The sequence below is a fragment of the Neophocaena asiaeorientalis genome, unplaced genomic scaffold, assembly GCF_003031525.2.
Source record: "Neophocaena asiaeorientalis asiaeorientalis breed wild unplaced genomic scaffold, Neophocaena_asiaeorientalis_V1.1 scaffold77, whole genome shotgun sequence".
Lineage (NCBI taxonomy): Eukaryota > Metazoa > Chordata > Mammalia > Artiodactyla > Phocoenidae > Neophocaena > Neophocaena asiaeorientalis.
Genome location: NW_020174645.1, coordinates 6,681,357 through 6,695,230, shown reverse-complemented (window position 1 = coordinate 6,695,230; position 13,874 = coordinate 6,681,357). Strand labels below are relative to the sequence as shown.

The following is a 13,874-nucleotide window of genomic DNA, read 5'->3' as shown; positions in this document are numbered from 1 at the left end:
GGGGGGGGAGGATGAAAGGCAAGACTTTCAAATTATCTCGCCCACTAGCACAGCATCATAAACTCCTGCCAAGACTTTGTCTTTTCCTTTCTGAACTGTTCTGTGTTCTACTCACGTTGTCCACTGGAATGTTCCACCTCCCAAATCTTGAACACCCGGATAGAGACAGCAGGATTAATCACACCAATGTGACTTATTTGTTGAATTCTTTCCCACTCAACAGGACAGTAGAAAATTGCTGGGATAAAAAAAGAGAAAGAGAGAAAGAAAGAAAGAAAGAAAAAAGAAAGAAAGAAAAGGAACAAAGAAAGAAAGAAAGGAAGGAAGGAAGGAAGAAAGAAAGAAAGAAAGAAAGAAGGAAGGAAGGAAGGAAAGAAGGAAAGAGAGAAAGAAAGGAGGAAAGAAATAAAGGAAGAAAGAAGGGAGGGAGGGAGGAAGGAAGGAAGGAAGGAAGGGAGAAAGAAAGAAGACCCTGAGAAGTTTCTTGTTTCTCGTCAACAGGCAGTGAGATTAATATGTTTGTTAGTCCCAAACATAAACAGCAGCATAAAAGACGTCAGCAGGAGCACAGACGAAGTTCTTCATTTGCCTTCGCTGTATTATGAGGAAGAAAAAAATCAGTGTGACCACCCCAAAACGACAAAGTTTAAAACACTCTAAACAAGTAGAAGTGTTCAAGATACATAGGTAAACACAAAGGCAGCCTGGTGATGAGAGAAAGAATGTAGGTTGAGGAAGCTGTCACACCTGCACTGAATCCTGACTGGTCCTCCCTGCTGAGGGGGCTGGGTCAGGCCACGTCTCTGGGCCTAAGTTTCCTCAACTGTAAAATGGTATTTGGCTTACAAGCATTAGAAATGGTATTGATATGTGTGAAAGTACCTGGCACAGTGTCTGGCCTATCCTGGGCACTAGATAAATGACAACTGATTTTATCAATTATATTTTCAACAAACGAAAAGAATGTTCCCCCAAACAGTAAAGTACTTTTGAAAACTCTGGGAGCAGACAGCTCTAGGGTAATACACCAGCAAGGTTGGATTCCCAGCCCTGCAACCTACTAACAGTGTGAGCTTGGGTTGTGAGTGACTTAACCTCCTTATGCCTCAGTTTCTGTCTGTTAAATGGGATTATTACTATTGCCTACCTCTTAGGACTGTTATGAAGATTAAATGTGTTAATATTTAATGAAAATAATTTAACACTCTGTAAGTGTTAAGCTGTTTGTTCCCACCTGCCCCAGGACTGGAAACACTCAACACCAAACCTGCTGGGGAGAGTTTCCATCATGCCAAGCCACTGGCGTGGGTCATGACCCCACTCCTCTCTTCCCCTTTGAGGATCTATCCTCAGGCCTCTGGTATAGACCCAAATGCCCATTGGTTATTTACTTTTAGTTCCCTACTCACCAAACCCCTTCTCCATTTAACCAAATCATTGATTCTTATACCCCTACATTAAACCACCCATAATTACACTGTTCTGATTCTTCCTTCTCCCACCAAATGCTCCACCAGGAAAAAAGATAATTAGCTGTAATCCAGACAGTTATGAGTTTTTGGGTCACTCTGATGTTTCCAACTTTCCATTTAACCCACTATTCCTTCCTGAAGAAGCCAGGCTCCAGCCAACAAATCTAAGTCACAGATGGCAGGGAGCCTCAGACTCTTTATATTAGCTTTGGATGCAGGCCTGGCAGGGTGAATGTGCAGCAAGCTGAGAGCAGGGTCGGGCAGGAGACTTCACGGGCATGCCAACTGTGCAGTCAAACAGGGCTGTGTGTTTAGAAGGGCCCCGTACCTGGCTTAACGCTCCACTTAATATAGGCCTCAGGACTTCCCCGGTGGCACAGTGGTTAAGAATCTGCCTGCCAATGCAGGGGACATGGGGTCGAGCCCTGGTCCGGGAAGATCCCACATGCTGGTGAGCAACTAAGCCCGTGCACCACAACTACTGAGCCTGCGCTCTACAGTCCGCGAGCCACAACTACTGAGCCAACATGCCACAACTACTGAGCCAATGTGCCACAACTACTGAAGCCCGCACGCCTAGAGCCTGTGCTCGCCACAAAAGTCACAGCAATGAGAAGCCCGCGCACCGCAACGAAGAGTAGCCCCCGCTACTCCACTCGCCCGCGGCTAGAGGAAGCCCACATGCAGCAACAAAGACCTGACACATTATATAGGCCTTGTAATTTTACTTTGCACTGGGCCCCACAAATTATGTAGCTGGTCCTGGTCAGGTGTAATGATGTCTAGTTTTTATGTCACCCCATCTCTTGAACTTTCTTACGCTGAGGCAGAGTAAGATCACTTCGTAGATTGGAAGGAGCTTAAGTACATTGACCAAAAATGACATCAGATTAGAGAATATATGGGAAGAATCGAAAGAAACTGATTAATAATGGTTACTTCCTGGGAGGAAGAATTACATCTTACTATACAGCCTTTAACAATATTTAATTTTTACCATCTACGTATATAACCTTTCAAATAAATGTAAGGAAAGATTTTGAAACATCAACATACTAATTAGTGTCTTTATCTCCACACGGAGTCTCTTATTTTCAGAGCAGCTGTCTTTGGCCAGCAAACGCACCCTAATGAGTGGGAGTTGTTTTACACTGTTTCGAAGAGCTCTGGGGATAAATTATTTCCCATCCGAAGGTTTAAATTTAACAGAGAAAGAGCCACTGATAGAAGCTGCAAAATTTGGTTGGTTCCTGGTTGCTGTTTTGGATTTGAAACACGGGGATTTTTCTGTGAACACTGAAGGGTAAGATAAATACACAAACAGAGCAATAACTGGCTTCTGCAGGGCTGAGATATGTAAATTAGTGTATATTTGAGCGATAGCATCCACACACCTCTGAGCTTCAGACCCTTTCTCAACTTATAATCACCTCATTCATGATGAATTCCTTATCATCATCCCTGATTTATTAAGTATAGAAAAAATATACCCATGCAGAAGATATGAGAAAGCCAACCCCCAGAAAGTGACTGAAACATGCTTCTTGTCATTGGTCCAAAAACCATAAAAAGATCTTTCCCATCTTAATCTCCAGTCAGGGACTGACATGTGCTTGCAAGTACACACAGACCCAACCCAAGCACCAGTCCAGCAGAACAAAACAGGGGAGCTTCCAAAGGAAAATCCAAGCCTCCGAGAAACCTGCACCAACCCCCTCGAGAGATCTACCAATACCCGAAAGAGCTCTTGTCTGAGCATAGGTGCAAAATGAATTTACACACTGGGGGAGAGTGTGCACAACTGCTAATAAGATATTGGCAACTTTGCCCAGAGAGAACATAATCTTTAACACTTGCACTAAGTTATTAATAAACCAGCCACTTATTAACAAAATGTTGGTATCCTTTGCTATCAAAAGAAAGAAAAGGGAAAACAAAAAACAAATATGTATATTTTAGCAACAAAATAAGACAAACTAATCAGAATGCAGTTTATTGATAAGACAGATATCAAATACATCATTTATATGGAGGGAGGGAGTATGAACAAGTCCAAAATCATCTACTCTGCACAGTGGTCCAGTGGGGATGTTCTCACTAGAGAAGATTTATCAAGGGCACCCCATGAAAGGGCAGGTCCTGATGCAGCTGCCGGAAGAGCATCGCACACCGGTTCCTCTCCTGGGTCTTCCCCAGGGTGTGGTAGAGTCTGGCCTGGAAGTAAACGACGTCTCTGATCTGCTCTTTGCAGTCGACCTTTGCAAAATAGTTCTTGGCTTCACTGAGGTTCTCAATGGCGGCCTCAAGAACTGATGGAAAATGGGGAAAATACCACACATATTTAACTCAATGCTTCACATATAGTTTTCAAAGCTTAATATCTATTTTTATTGATTTAACATATACCAGAAACTTTTACATTCTACTCTTTGAGAAGAAACAAACAGACAAACAAAAAAACACCACTAAGTCTTTAGTACTGATTTCCAGCCTCACACCTAGTTCTGTAGGGTTAAAATAACAATTCACTTGCCCTCAACCTTCATGCAAGTATGCAAGTGAAAGCACTTTAAATGCTGCATGAAATTATAACATATATTTGTGAACACTCAAAACTTAAATACTGTCCCAAGTTTAATGTCTTTTCCCCTTCTCTACAAGTTTTCTGTAATAGTATTACCTAACAATCTTTGTATGGTTTCCTACCTGCTGCTTTCTTCAGTGGCTCATAGGAAGCTGCTGAAGCCACCTGGCACTTGGCCACCAAGAACATGGCACGGCCTTTGTCCAGGACAGCCCCGTCAGCCAAGATGGGCTCAATGGCCATATGGAGAAGACTTAAGGCCTGTTCTGGGATTCCAAGGATGAGCTGAAAAAGAAACATCATGGTGCTATACACACCCACACCCACTGCCGACTACAGGAAGGGCTTCATTTCTGGCTCTTCTCTTCTGAATGGCAATGTCTGGCTTACTTCCTCCCTGACATGCACTATCTTTAATGTGCACCACGCTCTTAGAAAACATAACGTGTGACAATCGGTTTCAGGCTACAATAGATAAGGGAGGGAGTAGTTATTTACATTATAGAAAGGTCTCTGTCTTTACAAAAACCTTTTACATTGATGATTCAAAAAGGTTGAACTAGCTGTATAAGAATCACTAGGAGAAAAGGAACCACTTTAAAAAAACTCAAAAATATATAGTAAAATAAACAAGGGTACACTAGAAACATCCATTTAACAGAAAATAAACAGTAATGGAGGAACAAGAAAAGATGTAAGACATATAGAAAAATACAGCAAAATAGAAGTAAATCCTTTCAAATCCATAATTAAATTAAATGTAAATGGCTTAAACTCTTCAATTAAAAGGAAGAGATTGGCAGAACAGATTTTTGCAAACATGATAAAACTATATGTTATCTATAAGAGACTCACTTTAGATTAAAAGACATAAATAGGCTGAAAGTAAAAGGATAGTAAAAAAAGATATTCCATGCAAACAGTAACCAAAAGAGAGCTGGACTGATTATACTAATATCAGACAAAATAGACTTTAAGTCAAAAACTGTAATAAGAGACAAAGGACATTATATACTGATAAAGGGCCAATTCATCAAGAAGATACAATTATAAACATATATACACCAAACAACAGAAACCCAAAATATATGAAGCAAAAACTGACAGAACTGAAGGGAGAAATAGTTCAACAATAATAGTTTCAGAGTTCAATACTCTACTTTCAATAGTGGATAGAAACTTAACAGAAGATCAGCAAGGAAATAGAAGACTTGAGCAAGACTATAAACCAACTAGCCCAACAACAGCAGAACACATATTCTTCTCAAATGTACATGGAACATCTCCCAGGATAGACCATATGTTATGCCACAAAATAACACTCATATTTTAAAAGGTTTAAATCATACAAAATATCTTCTCTGACCACGTGAAGTTAAATTAGAAAACAGTAATAAAAGGGAATCTGAAAAATTCACAAATATGTGGAAATTAAACAACACACTCGTAAATAGTCAAAGTGTCAAAGAAGAAATCACAAGGGAAATTAGAAAATACCTTGAGATGAACAAAAACACAACATACCAAAACTTATGGGATGCAGTGAAAACCTATAGGATACGGTGTTCAGAAGAAAATTTATAGCTGTAAAAGCAAACATTAAAAAATAAAAGAATCTCTGGGGCTTCCCTGGTGGCGCAGTGGTTGTCCAAAAAAAAAAAAAAAAAAAAAGAAAAAGAAAGTGAAAAGACAACCCAGAGAATGGGACAAAATATTTGCAAATCATATATCTGACAAGCGTCTAGCAACCAGAATATATAAAAACTCTTACAACTGAAAACTAAAGTTAGACAACCCAATTTAAAAACAGGTAAAGGACTTGGACATTTCTCCAGGAACATACACAAATGGCCAGTACTCACACGAAAAGATTCTCCATAATATTACTTATTAGGGAAATGCAAATCAAAACCACAATGAGATATAACTTCACACTAATAAAATGGAAAATAACAAGTGCTGGCAGAGATATAGAGAAAGTGGAACCTTCATACATTGCTGGTGAGAATATGAGATGGTAGAGCCGCAGTGGAAAACAGTTTGGTGGTTCCACAAAAAAGTTAAACAAAGAACTATATGACCCAGCAATCCCACTGTTAAGTATACCCAAGAGAAATGAAAACATATATCCAGAAAAAAACTTGTACATCAATGTTAAGAGCTATTTATAATAGTCAAAAGGTGGAAACAACCCAAATGTCCATCAACTTATGAATGGATAAACAAAATGTAGTGTATCCATCTGATGGAACAGTATTCCATTAGAAGGAATCTAGAACTGACTGACACATGCCACAACATGAATGAATCCTGAAAACATGATGTTAAGCGAAGAAGCCAGACACAAAGGCCACACACTGTATGATCCCATTTATATGAAATATCCAGAACAGGCAAACCCATAGAGACAGAAAACAGACTAGTGGTTGCCAGGGGCTGGAGGGAGGAGGAAGTGGGGAATGACTGCTTCAGAAATAATGGGTCTGGGCTTTCTATTTGGTGTGGTGAAAATATTCTAGAATTAGACAGTGGTGATGTTTGCAAAATAATGTAAATATTCTAAAAACCACTGAACTGTATACTTTGTGTGCGTGTGTGTGTGTGTGTGTGTGTGTTTTGCGGTATGCGGGCCTCTCACTGTTATGGCCTCTCCCGCTGCGGAGCGCAGGCTCAGCGGCCATGGCTCACGGGCCCAGCCGCTACGCGCCATGTGGGATCTTCCCAGACGGGGCACAAACCCGTGTCCCCTGCATCGGCAGGCGGACTCTCAACCACTGCGCCACCAGGGAAGCCCTGAACTGTATACTTTTAAATGGTAAATTTTATGTTATGTGAATTTTATCTTAATTAAGAAAAAAAAATCACTGGGGAAGCTGGTAAGGAAAATAGACTCCTAGGCTCCTCCCCTAGAGATTCTGACTCTGTAGGTTTGAGGCAAGGCCAGATATGCAGATATTTTTAAAATCTCCCCAACAATGCTGATGCATGGTTTGGGGAACCTCTGCTTTAGTTAGTAAATTCCTCCAGTAAGTTCAAAATTCATTCATTCAATAAATATTTATTAAAAACCTACTATGTGTGGATCCTATTAGGTACCACAGGATATAGCAGGGAAAAAACAGTCCCTTCTCTCATGGTCTTTACATTCTACAGGGAGAGACAGAAAACAAACATAAAATACAATTTAACTTCCAAAACCTTTCAATGAACACATGACTTCCTCATTTCCTTATTCATTCTCTTGTTAAATCAAGCATAGCTCTGGGCCAGCTAAGTCATTAATATGATGCAAATGTCCTCAATGAAGAGGCACATCCTCGTTAGTAAATACACAGCTCGGTAAAGCCAGTACCACTGGGAGGTGTCAGCTTGTCACCAAGTTCACAACTCCAGACTTCCACGGAAGGCTTGCACAGTGACACTACCTTCCCAGATTTCAAAATTAAGAAGCAAAAGCTCATTACTATCCTTTTCAAAACCAAAGAGTAGTAACAGACTCACCAGTTCTTGAGCACAAATATGTGCTATAAAAACAGAGATCAGCTTACCTGGGCAAAAGCCAAGTTCAGCACTGTTTCAGAGGCCAAATGCTGCAACCGGTACTCCTTGGAGAGAGCCAGAGCCTGCAGGAGCACAGGCAGCGCGATGGTAGGGGAGGAAGATCGCCAGTACAGCTCTGCCACAGACAGCAGGACACTGCCCACAAAGAGGAAGACATGGGATGACAATAACCAGCACAAAGTACCACCTAGGTGAGATGCACAAAAGCCCTGCCTTACCTGATCACCATTTCTGTATTCCTGATTTTCTGACAATGAATCAACAATTTTTGTAAAAGCTTGTGCGCCTCTGACATTTGGTTCTGAGCTTGTAGTACAATTGCTTTTCTGACACAGAAACAAAATAAACACAAATGGTTATGTTGATGTTTTGCAAGGGTTGTAAGTAGAGTCACTTGCAGGTTTAGAATCTCTATTTCCCCAATTAGACTGTAATTGTAACCTCCCAAGGGGAATAACTGTGTCTGATATAATTTTTCTTAAAAGAGAAAAAAAAATTGTGTGTATGTGTGTGTGTGTGAGCACATGTGTGCACATACACACATACATGCACACAAGAAAAAAGTCTGGAATTATAGATAGCATGTTAGTGATTATTTCTGGGTACTATTTAACTTTCTCCATTTTGTTTATTTGTATTTTCTAATGGTCTGTAATAAACAGGTAATAAATAGAAAAAAAAGGTTTTTTTCCTAAGCTAATCAATTAAGTCACACACAAAACAAATAAGAATAAAGCCATTTGAGAACTACTTCATTCTGGGGTTGGAATTTTCAAAATTTCTTACCTGTATACACCCTCTATGCTATTAAGAGCTGTGATTCCTGTAACAATTGAATCAGCCAAATGATATTTGCCATCATTCATTGCTCTGTCAAACTGTATTTTTTGATCACACAGCATCCATAACTAGTAAGAAAAAAAACACAGTTAAGAACAGAATGGCAGGGGCGTCCCTGGTGGCGCAGTGGTTAAGAATCCGCCTGCCAATGCAGGGGACACGGGGTCGAGCCCTGGTCCGGGAAGATCCCACATGCCACAGAGCAACTAAGCCCATGCACCACAACTACTGAGCCTGTGCTCTAGAGCCCGCGAGCCACAACTGCTAAAGCCCGCGCACCTAGAGCCTGTGCTCCACAACAAGAGAAGCCACCCACCGCAAGGAGAAGCCCGCGCACCACAACGAAGAGTAGTCCCCACTCCCCGCAACTAGAGAAAGGCCGCACACAGCCAAAAAAAAAAAACAAAGAACAGAATGGCAGATGCTCACCTCATTATTCAACAGAAATATAAAAGTATTTTCGCTTGCTTAACAAATATCCTTACAATTCACACACTTTTTTTTTTAGATTAAAAAATTTTTTTTTAAATATTTCAAGTCTGTGGAAAAGCACTAAGAATAAAATAACAAAACATGTGTCGCAACCATCAACTTTGTCAAATCACAACATTTTGCTTTACTTGCTTTGGATGCTACTGCACATTATTGAGGTACTTTGCAAATTCCATTCTCCTCTTTCTGTTTTCAAAGGAAGCATGTGATTTGTTATTTATCATTCCCATTTTTTTTTAAGAATTTTTTTTAATGACTGACCTATGACGATTGATTATTCATTCATTCATTTATTTACCACACGGCATGTGGGATCTTAGTTCCCCGACCAGGGATTGAACCCACACCCCTTGCATTGGAAGTGAGGAGTCTTAACCACTGGACCACCGGGGAAGTCCCCCCAATCATGTTTTTATACTTTTACAAAATATTTACTTATCCTTAAACAATATATAGTATGAAAAAAAACAATATATAGTATGATCTTACACGTTTTTAAACTTTGTGTAAATAGATAGTATCATACTGTACGCATCCTTGACAACTCGCTTTTAAGCTCAACATTATTTTGGGGAGGCTTACACATGTTAATACAAGTAGTTCTAGTTCATTCCTTTTCACTGATGAATAGTTTTCAATTGTATGAATATGCAACAACTTATCTATTCTCATGTTGATGGCTATTTAGGTACTTCCAATTTCTCACTCTTCTGAACAGTGCTGCAGCAAACACTCCCCTACATCATCCCCTGTGCTGTGCAACAGTTACCCTGGGTATACAGCAAGCCGTGGGAAAGCTGGGCTGCAGGACATGGGCACCTTCTCCTTAACACAGTGCCCATTTGTTCTCCAGATGGGTCACACCAGTTTACACTCCCTGCCGGCGGTGTATGACATGACTCATTGCTCCACACCGTCACCAACAATTGGTGGTGTCAGATATGTTACTTCTGGCCAGTCTGTTGGGTATGAAATACCTCCTATTTTTTCACTTGTATGCCCCTTGATCAACTGTCAGGCTGAGCATCTTTTCATCTCTTTATCAGCCATACATGTTTCTTCTAGAATGTGAGTTAAATTGTGTCTTTTTTTCTTTTTACTGTGCACCTTCTTAAAAAGTGCCTAGAACAGTAACCGAAACCGCTCCATCACATTAGCACTACCACAGAACCACGCTTAATTCTTTTTCCCCACAGCATCCTTGGGTACTAGCTTCTATTTTGTTTGCTTACCACCTTTCCGTCTGGGTACTCTGAATTCAGATCACAGCCAGCAGCAGTGAGATCCCAGCACAGCTCATAAGCAGACGGGCATTCACACCATATCTAATGAGGTGGGGCCAGCAACCCATGTGAACAGAAGCCCCCCCACCCCCGGCTCAGGGACCAACAGTAGGAGATTCCCAGGCCATGGTCTCTCATGATTTCAAATTCCCTAATTTAGTTAATACTAAACTTGGTAAAGGGAGGAAGAGAAAGAGGCCCCTCGTAATAGTTTTCTTGGCCCCATCAGAGATGGAAATTGGTGCAACAAGGAACAGAGTGCCTAGGACTGCTTTATAAAGTTCATTCCCTCTGCATACATCTTGCCAAAAGGTTATTCAATTCTGGGAGGAAAAGGTTAGAGCTGCCAAGTAGGAGAAAACAGAGTAACAAAACGGAGACCTAATTCTTTATCTATCAAAGGACACTGACGATTTCTTTGCTTATTCCCATACAGTTAGAGGTATAGGGAATACTAATTTAAAACCACGAAGACAGGAATGAAAAAAGTACCCTACTTTGATCTTTTCTCAGAGTTTATTCCTCAGCCTTCTGGAACGCATTTTACAGAGTCTCCTATGTTGACCTCAAAGCACAGATGTCACAGAAAGGAATCAAGACACGAGAGGCTGAGGGGAGACTCTAAAATACCCTATTTTGACAATAATACAGTAAAAATGGTATTTTCAAAAATAAATCGATGAGGCCTTCCCTGGTGGCGCAGTGGTTGAGAGTCCGCCTGCCGATGCAGGGGACGCGGGTTTGTGCCCCGGTCCAGGAAGATCCCACATGCTGCGGAGCAGCTGGGCCCGTGAGCCATGGCCTCTGAGCCTGCGCGTCCGGAGCCTGTGCTCCGCAATGGGAGAGGCCACAACAGTGGGAGGCCCGCGTACCGCAAAAAAATAAATAAATAAATAAAATAAATCGATGACACACAAAAGGCAGGTTACCTGGGCATGCTGACTGTTAGGTGGGAATCGCTCCTTCAAGTGCTTTAACACTTCCGAAGCTGCAGCGAAACAGCCCTAAAATAGAAAGCCACGATTTTTTTAGCACACCTGTGCTGACACCACACCTGCTATCCCACTCACAGGACATGAGTATGACTCACCTGTTCTTGGTGCAGCAGCCTGACGACCCTAGGCAGAGACTGTCAAATATCAAGGGGCCATTTTTTTTAGGCTCTAATGTATTTCACTTGTACATTAAAAAAAATTTTTTTTAATTACACCTGTAATACATGTTCACTCTAGGAAAAAAACTTACGAAACACATGTGAACAATGAGAAAAAGGCAAATTACTTTTAATCCCACCAAAGATAATCACAGTAATTTCTCGGCACATATCCTTCTGAACTTCTCATAGTCACATGAATATAAAACATATAAGTATTCCAAAAATAGGTATACATACCATTTTTGTAAACTGCCTATTTACCACATGGTAGGTACTCAATAAATATTTTTTGAATGAATAAATCTTTACAGTGTCAACAAATACAAATCTATACATCACAGTATTTTATTAGGTAAATAAATTATAGTCCAATCAAAATAATCTCCGGGCTTCCCTGGTGGCGCAGTGGTTGAGAGTCCACCTGCCGATGCAGGGGACACGGGCTCGTGCCCCGGTCCGGGAAGATCCCACACGCCGCAGAGCGGCTGGGCCCGTGAGCCATGGCCGCTGAGCCTGCGCGTCCGGAGCCTGTGCTCTGCAACGGGAGAGGCCACAACAGTGAGAGGCCCGCGTACGCCCCCCCAAAAAAAAAAAATCGCCTAGTTTGGGATATTTTGATTGTTTCCAATTTTTTCCATTTTAAAAATGCTAGAATGATTATCTTGGTGGATACATCTTTGCATACTTGTCCAATTATTTCCTTAGGATAATACCTTAGAAGTAAAATTGCTGGGCTAAATGGTAGACACTTTTAAGCTTTTTGATAGGTATATTACTAAATTACCATACAGAAATGTACCAAGTACTCTTTTTTTTTTTTTTTTTTTTTTTTTTGCGGTACGCGGGCCTCTTACTGTTGTGGCCTCTCCCGTTGCGGAGCACAGGCTCCGGACGCGCAGGCTCAGCGGCCATGGCTCACGGGCCCAGCCGCTCCGCGGCATGTGGGATCTTCCCGGACCGGGGCACGAAGCCGTGTCCCCTGCATCGGCAGGCGGACTGTCAACCACTGCGCCACCAGGGAAGCCCATACCAAGTACTCTTACACCAGCATTCTACACCTTTCTCCTCCCCTGATATTTAAGCTTCTTTGCCTATTTGTTTGATGAAATGGGTTATTTCACTGTGTTAATTTGAATTCCTTTAATGACTAGATTGAAATTTTTTCATGTTTTATAATCATTTATGTTTTTTCTGTGAATACATGTTCATGTCTTTTTTACACTCTTATATTGCTAGAATGTCTATCTTATTAAGCCCCCAAAAGCTTTTCAGTTTGTCCCTATCCTTTGATCAGGTAGTATATCTTCAGCCTATATAGAAGCTCAGTTAGACCACAGGTGAACTTCTATTTGAAGTGAATTAAGTCGAAAGTATACTGAATTATAATAAAAGATCATTAATCTTTTTATTCTTGTGATTTTAACTGGCCAGTCTTGCCAATTATTTTCATGACTACCATGACTACCATACGGAGTTCGGCGTGTGGATCTAGATGGCTGTCAAACCTTCAGGCCAAGTAGAGAGAACAGCACTCCCCCAAAACATTCCTATTGTGACCTGCCATTTCCTGAGGCTGGGAGAGGAATGTGACACGACGAACCAGAGTTACGCAGAAAGAGTAAAGGGGGCCGGATCTCTTAGCACTTCCTCTGGGCTGCAGGAGGAAGCTCACAAACAGCAGTTCAGACCCCGTAACTTCCTTCTAGGTTCACCCAAGCCCCAGTCACTACCACAACGAAGTGCAGCATCCAGTTTATCTAGAGATCAGTTTCAGGACACAACGGGAAGCACAACACAAAGGAAATAAAAGAGCAAATAGAAATTCATGATAAAACTGCCTTCTCCGCAGTTGGCCAAGCTTAATTTCATAGGTGTAAGTCTAACCTGTATAATTGAAAATGCGACAGTCATCAGCTCAGTGGGTTTATCTACGTGGTCAATGTTCTGACACTAGAAAAGTCTTTCTAAGGCAGGTTGAGAAGAGGTGGGGAAAGAGACCGAATTGAAATAAAGTGGCCACTGACTGTCTTCTAGCTGTACAATTAGAGGTCTCCTAGCACATCCACTGAAGCCAGGCAACAATGGCGTCAGCAGGTCTTTCACATAAGCCCTGAGATGGAAAGATTAATACAGACCCAAAGAGCATGGTATTACCCCCAGAAAAATCACAGAACTATTAACAACTGAACTTGGAGAAAGCTAAGGCTAAAGAATTGAGCCAAGACCAGATTTTTGTAAAGCGGTTCTCCATTCCAGGAGATGAAGGAATAACTTCTACCCTACATCACTCAAAGAGAGCCAAAGGGAAGTTATTCCACTCTTTAAGCTTGGGGTCAGTGGGGAGAATCCTACTTGAAAAAGTCACAAGGGGACACTTTAAATGGGTGGATTGTATGGCATGTGAATTCTATCTCAATAAAGTTGTTGGGGAAAAAACGTCAAAAAAAAAAAAAAAAAAAGAAAACATAGGGCTGGGACCCACACTC

The 13,874-nt window shown here is 41.2% G+C and overlaps 1 protein-coding gene across 3 annotated transcripts in view; it reads right to left on the bottom strand.

Annotated features, from left to right (window-relative positions):
- Positions 1-3,449: 3,449 nt before the first annotated feature.
- Positions 3,450-13,874, bottom strand: part of ANAPC5 (anaphase promoting complex subunit 5) — a 35,161-nt gene continuing 24,736 nt past the window's right edge. For 2 of the 3 annotated variants that reach the window (XM_024758613.1, XM_024758615.1), the window contains 6 exons: positions 11,162-11,236; positions 8,404-8,525; positions 7,836-7,943; positions 7,605-7,752; positions 4,179-4,341; positions 3,450-3,781 (listed from right to left, as the gene is read on the bottom strand). In XM_024758613.1, the coding sequence (XP_024614381.1) occupies positions 3,570-3,781; positions 4,179-4,341; positions 7,605-7,752; positions 7,836-7,943; positions 8,404-8,525; positions 11,162-11,236 (828 nt within the window). In that variant the 3' untranslated portion in view covers positions 3,450-3,569. Of the gene's footprint in view, positions 3,782-4,178; positions 4,342-7,129; positions 7,204-7,604; positions 7,753-7,835; positions 7,944-8,403; positions 8,526-11,161; positions 11,237-13,874 lie in introns of those variants that run through there. The other variant, XM_024758614.1, reaches the window with a different exon arrangement.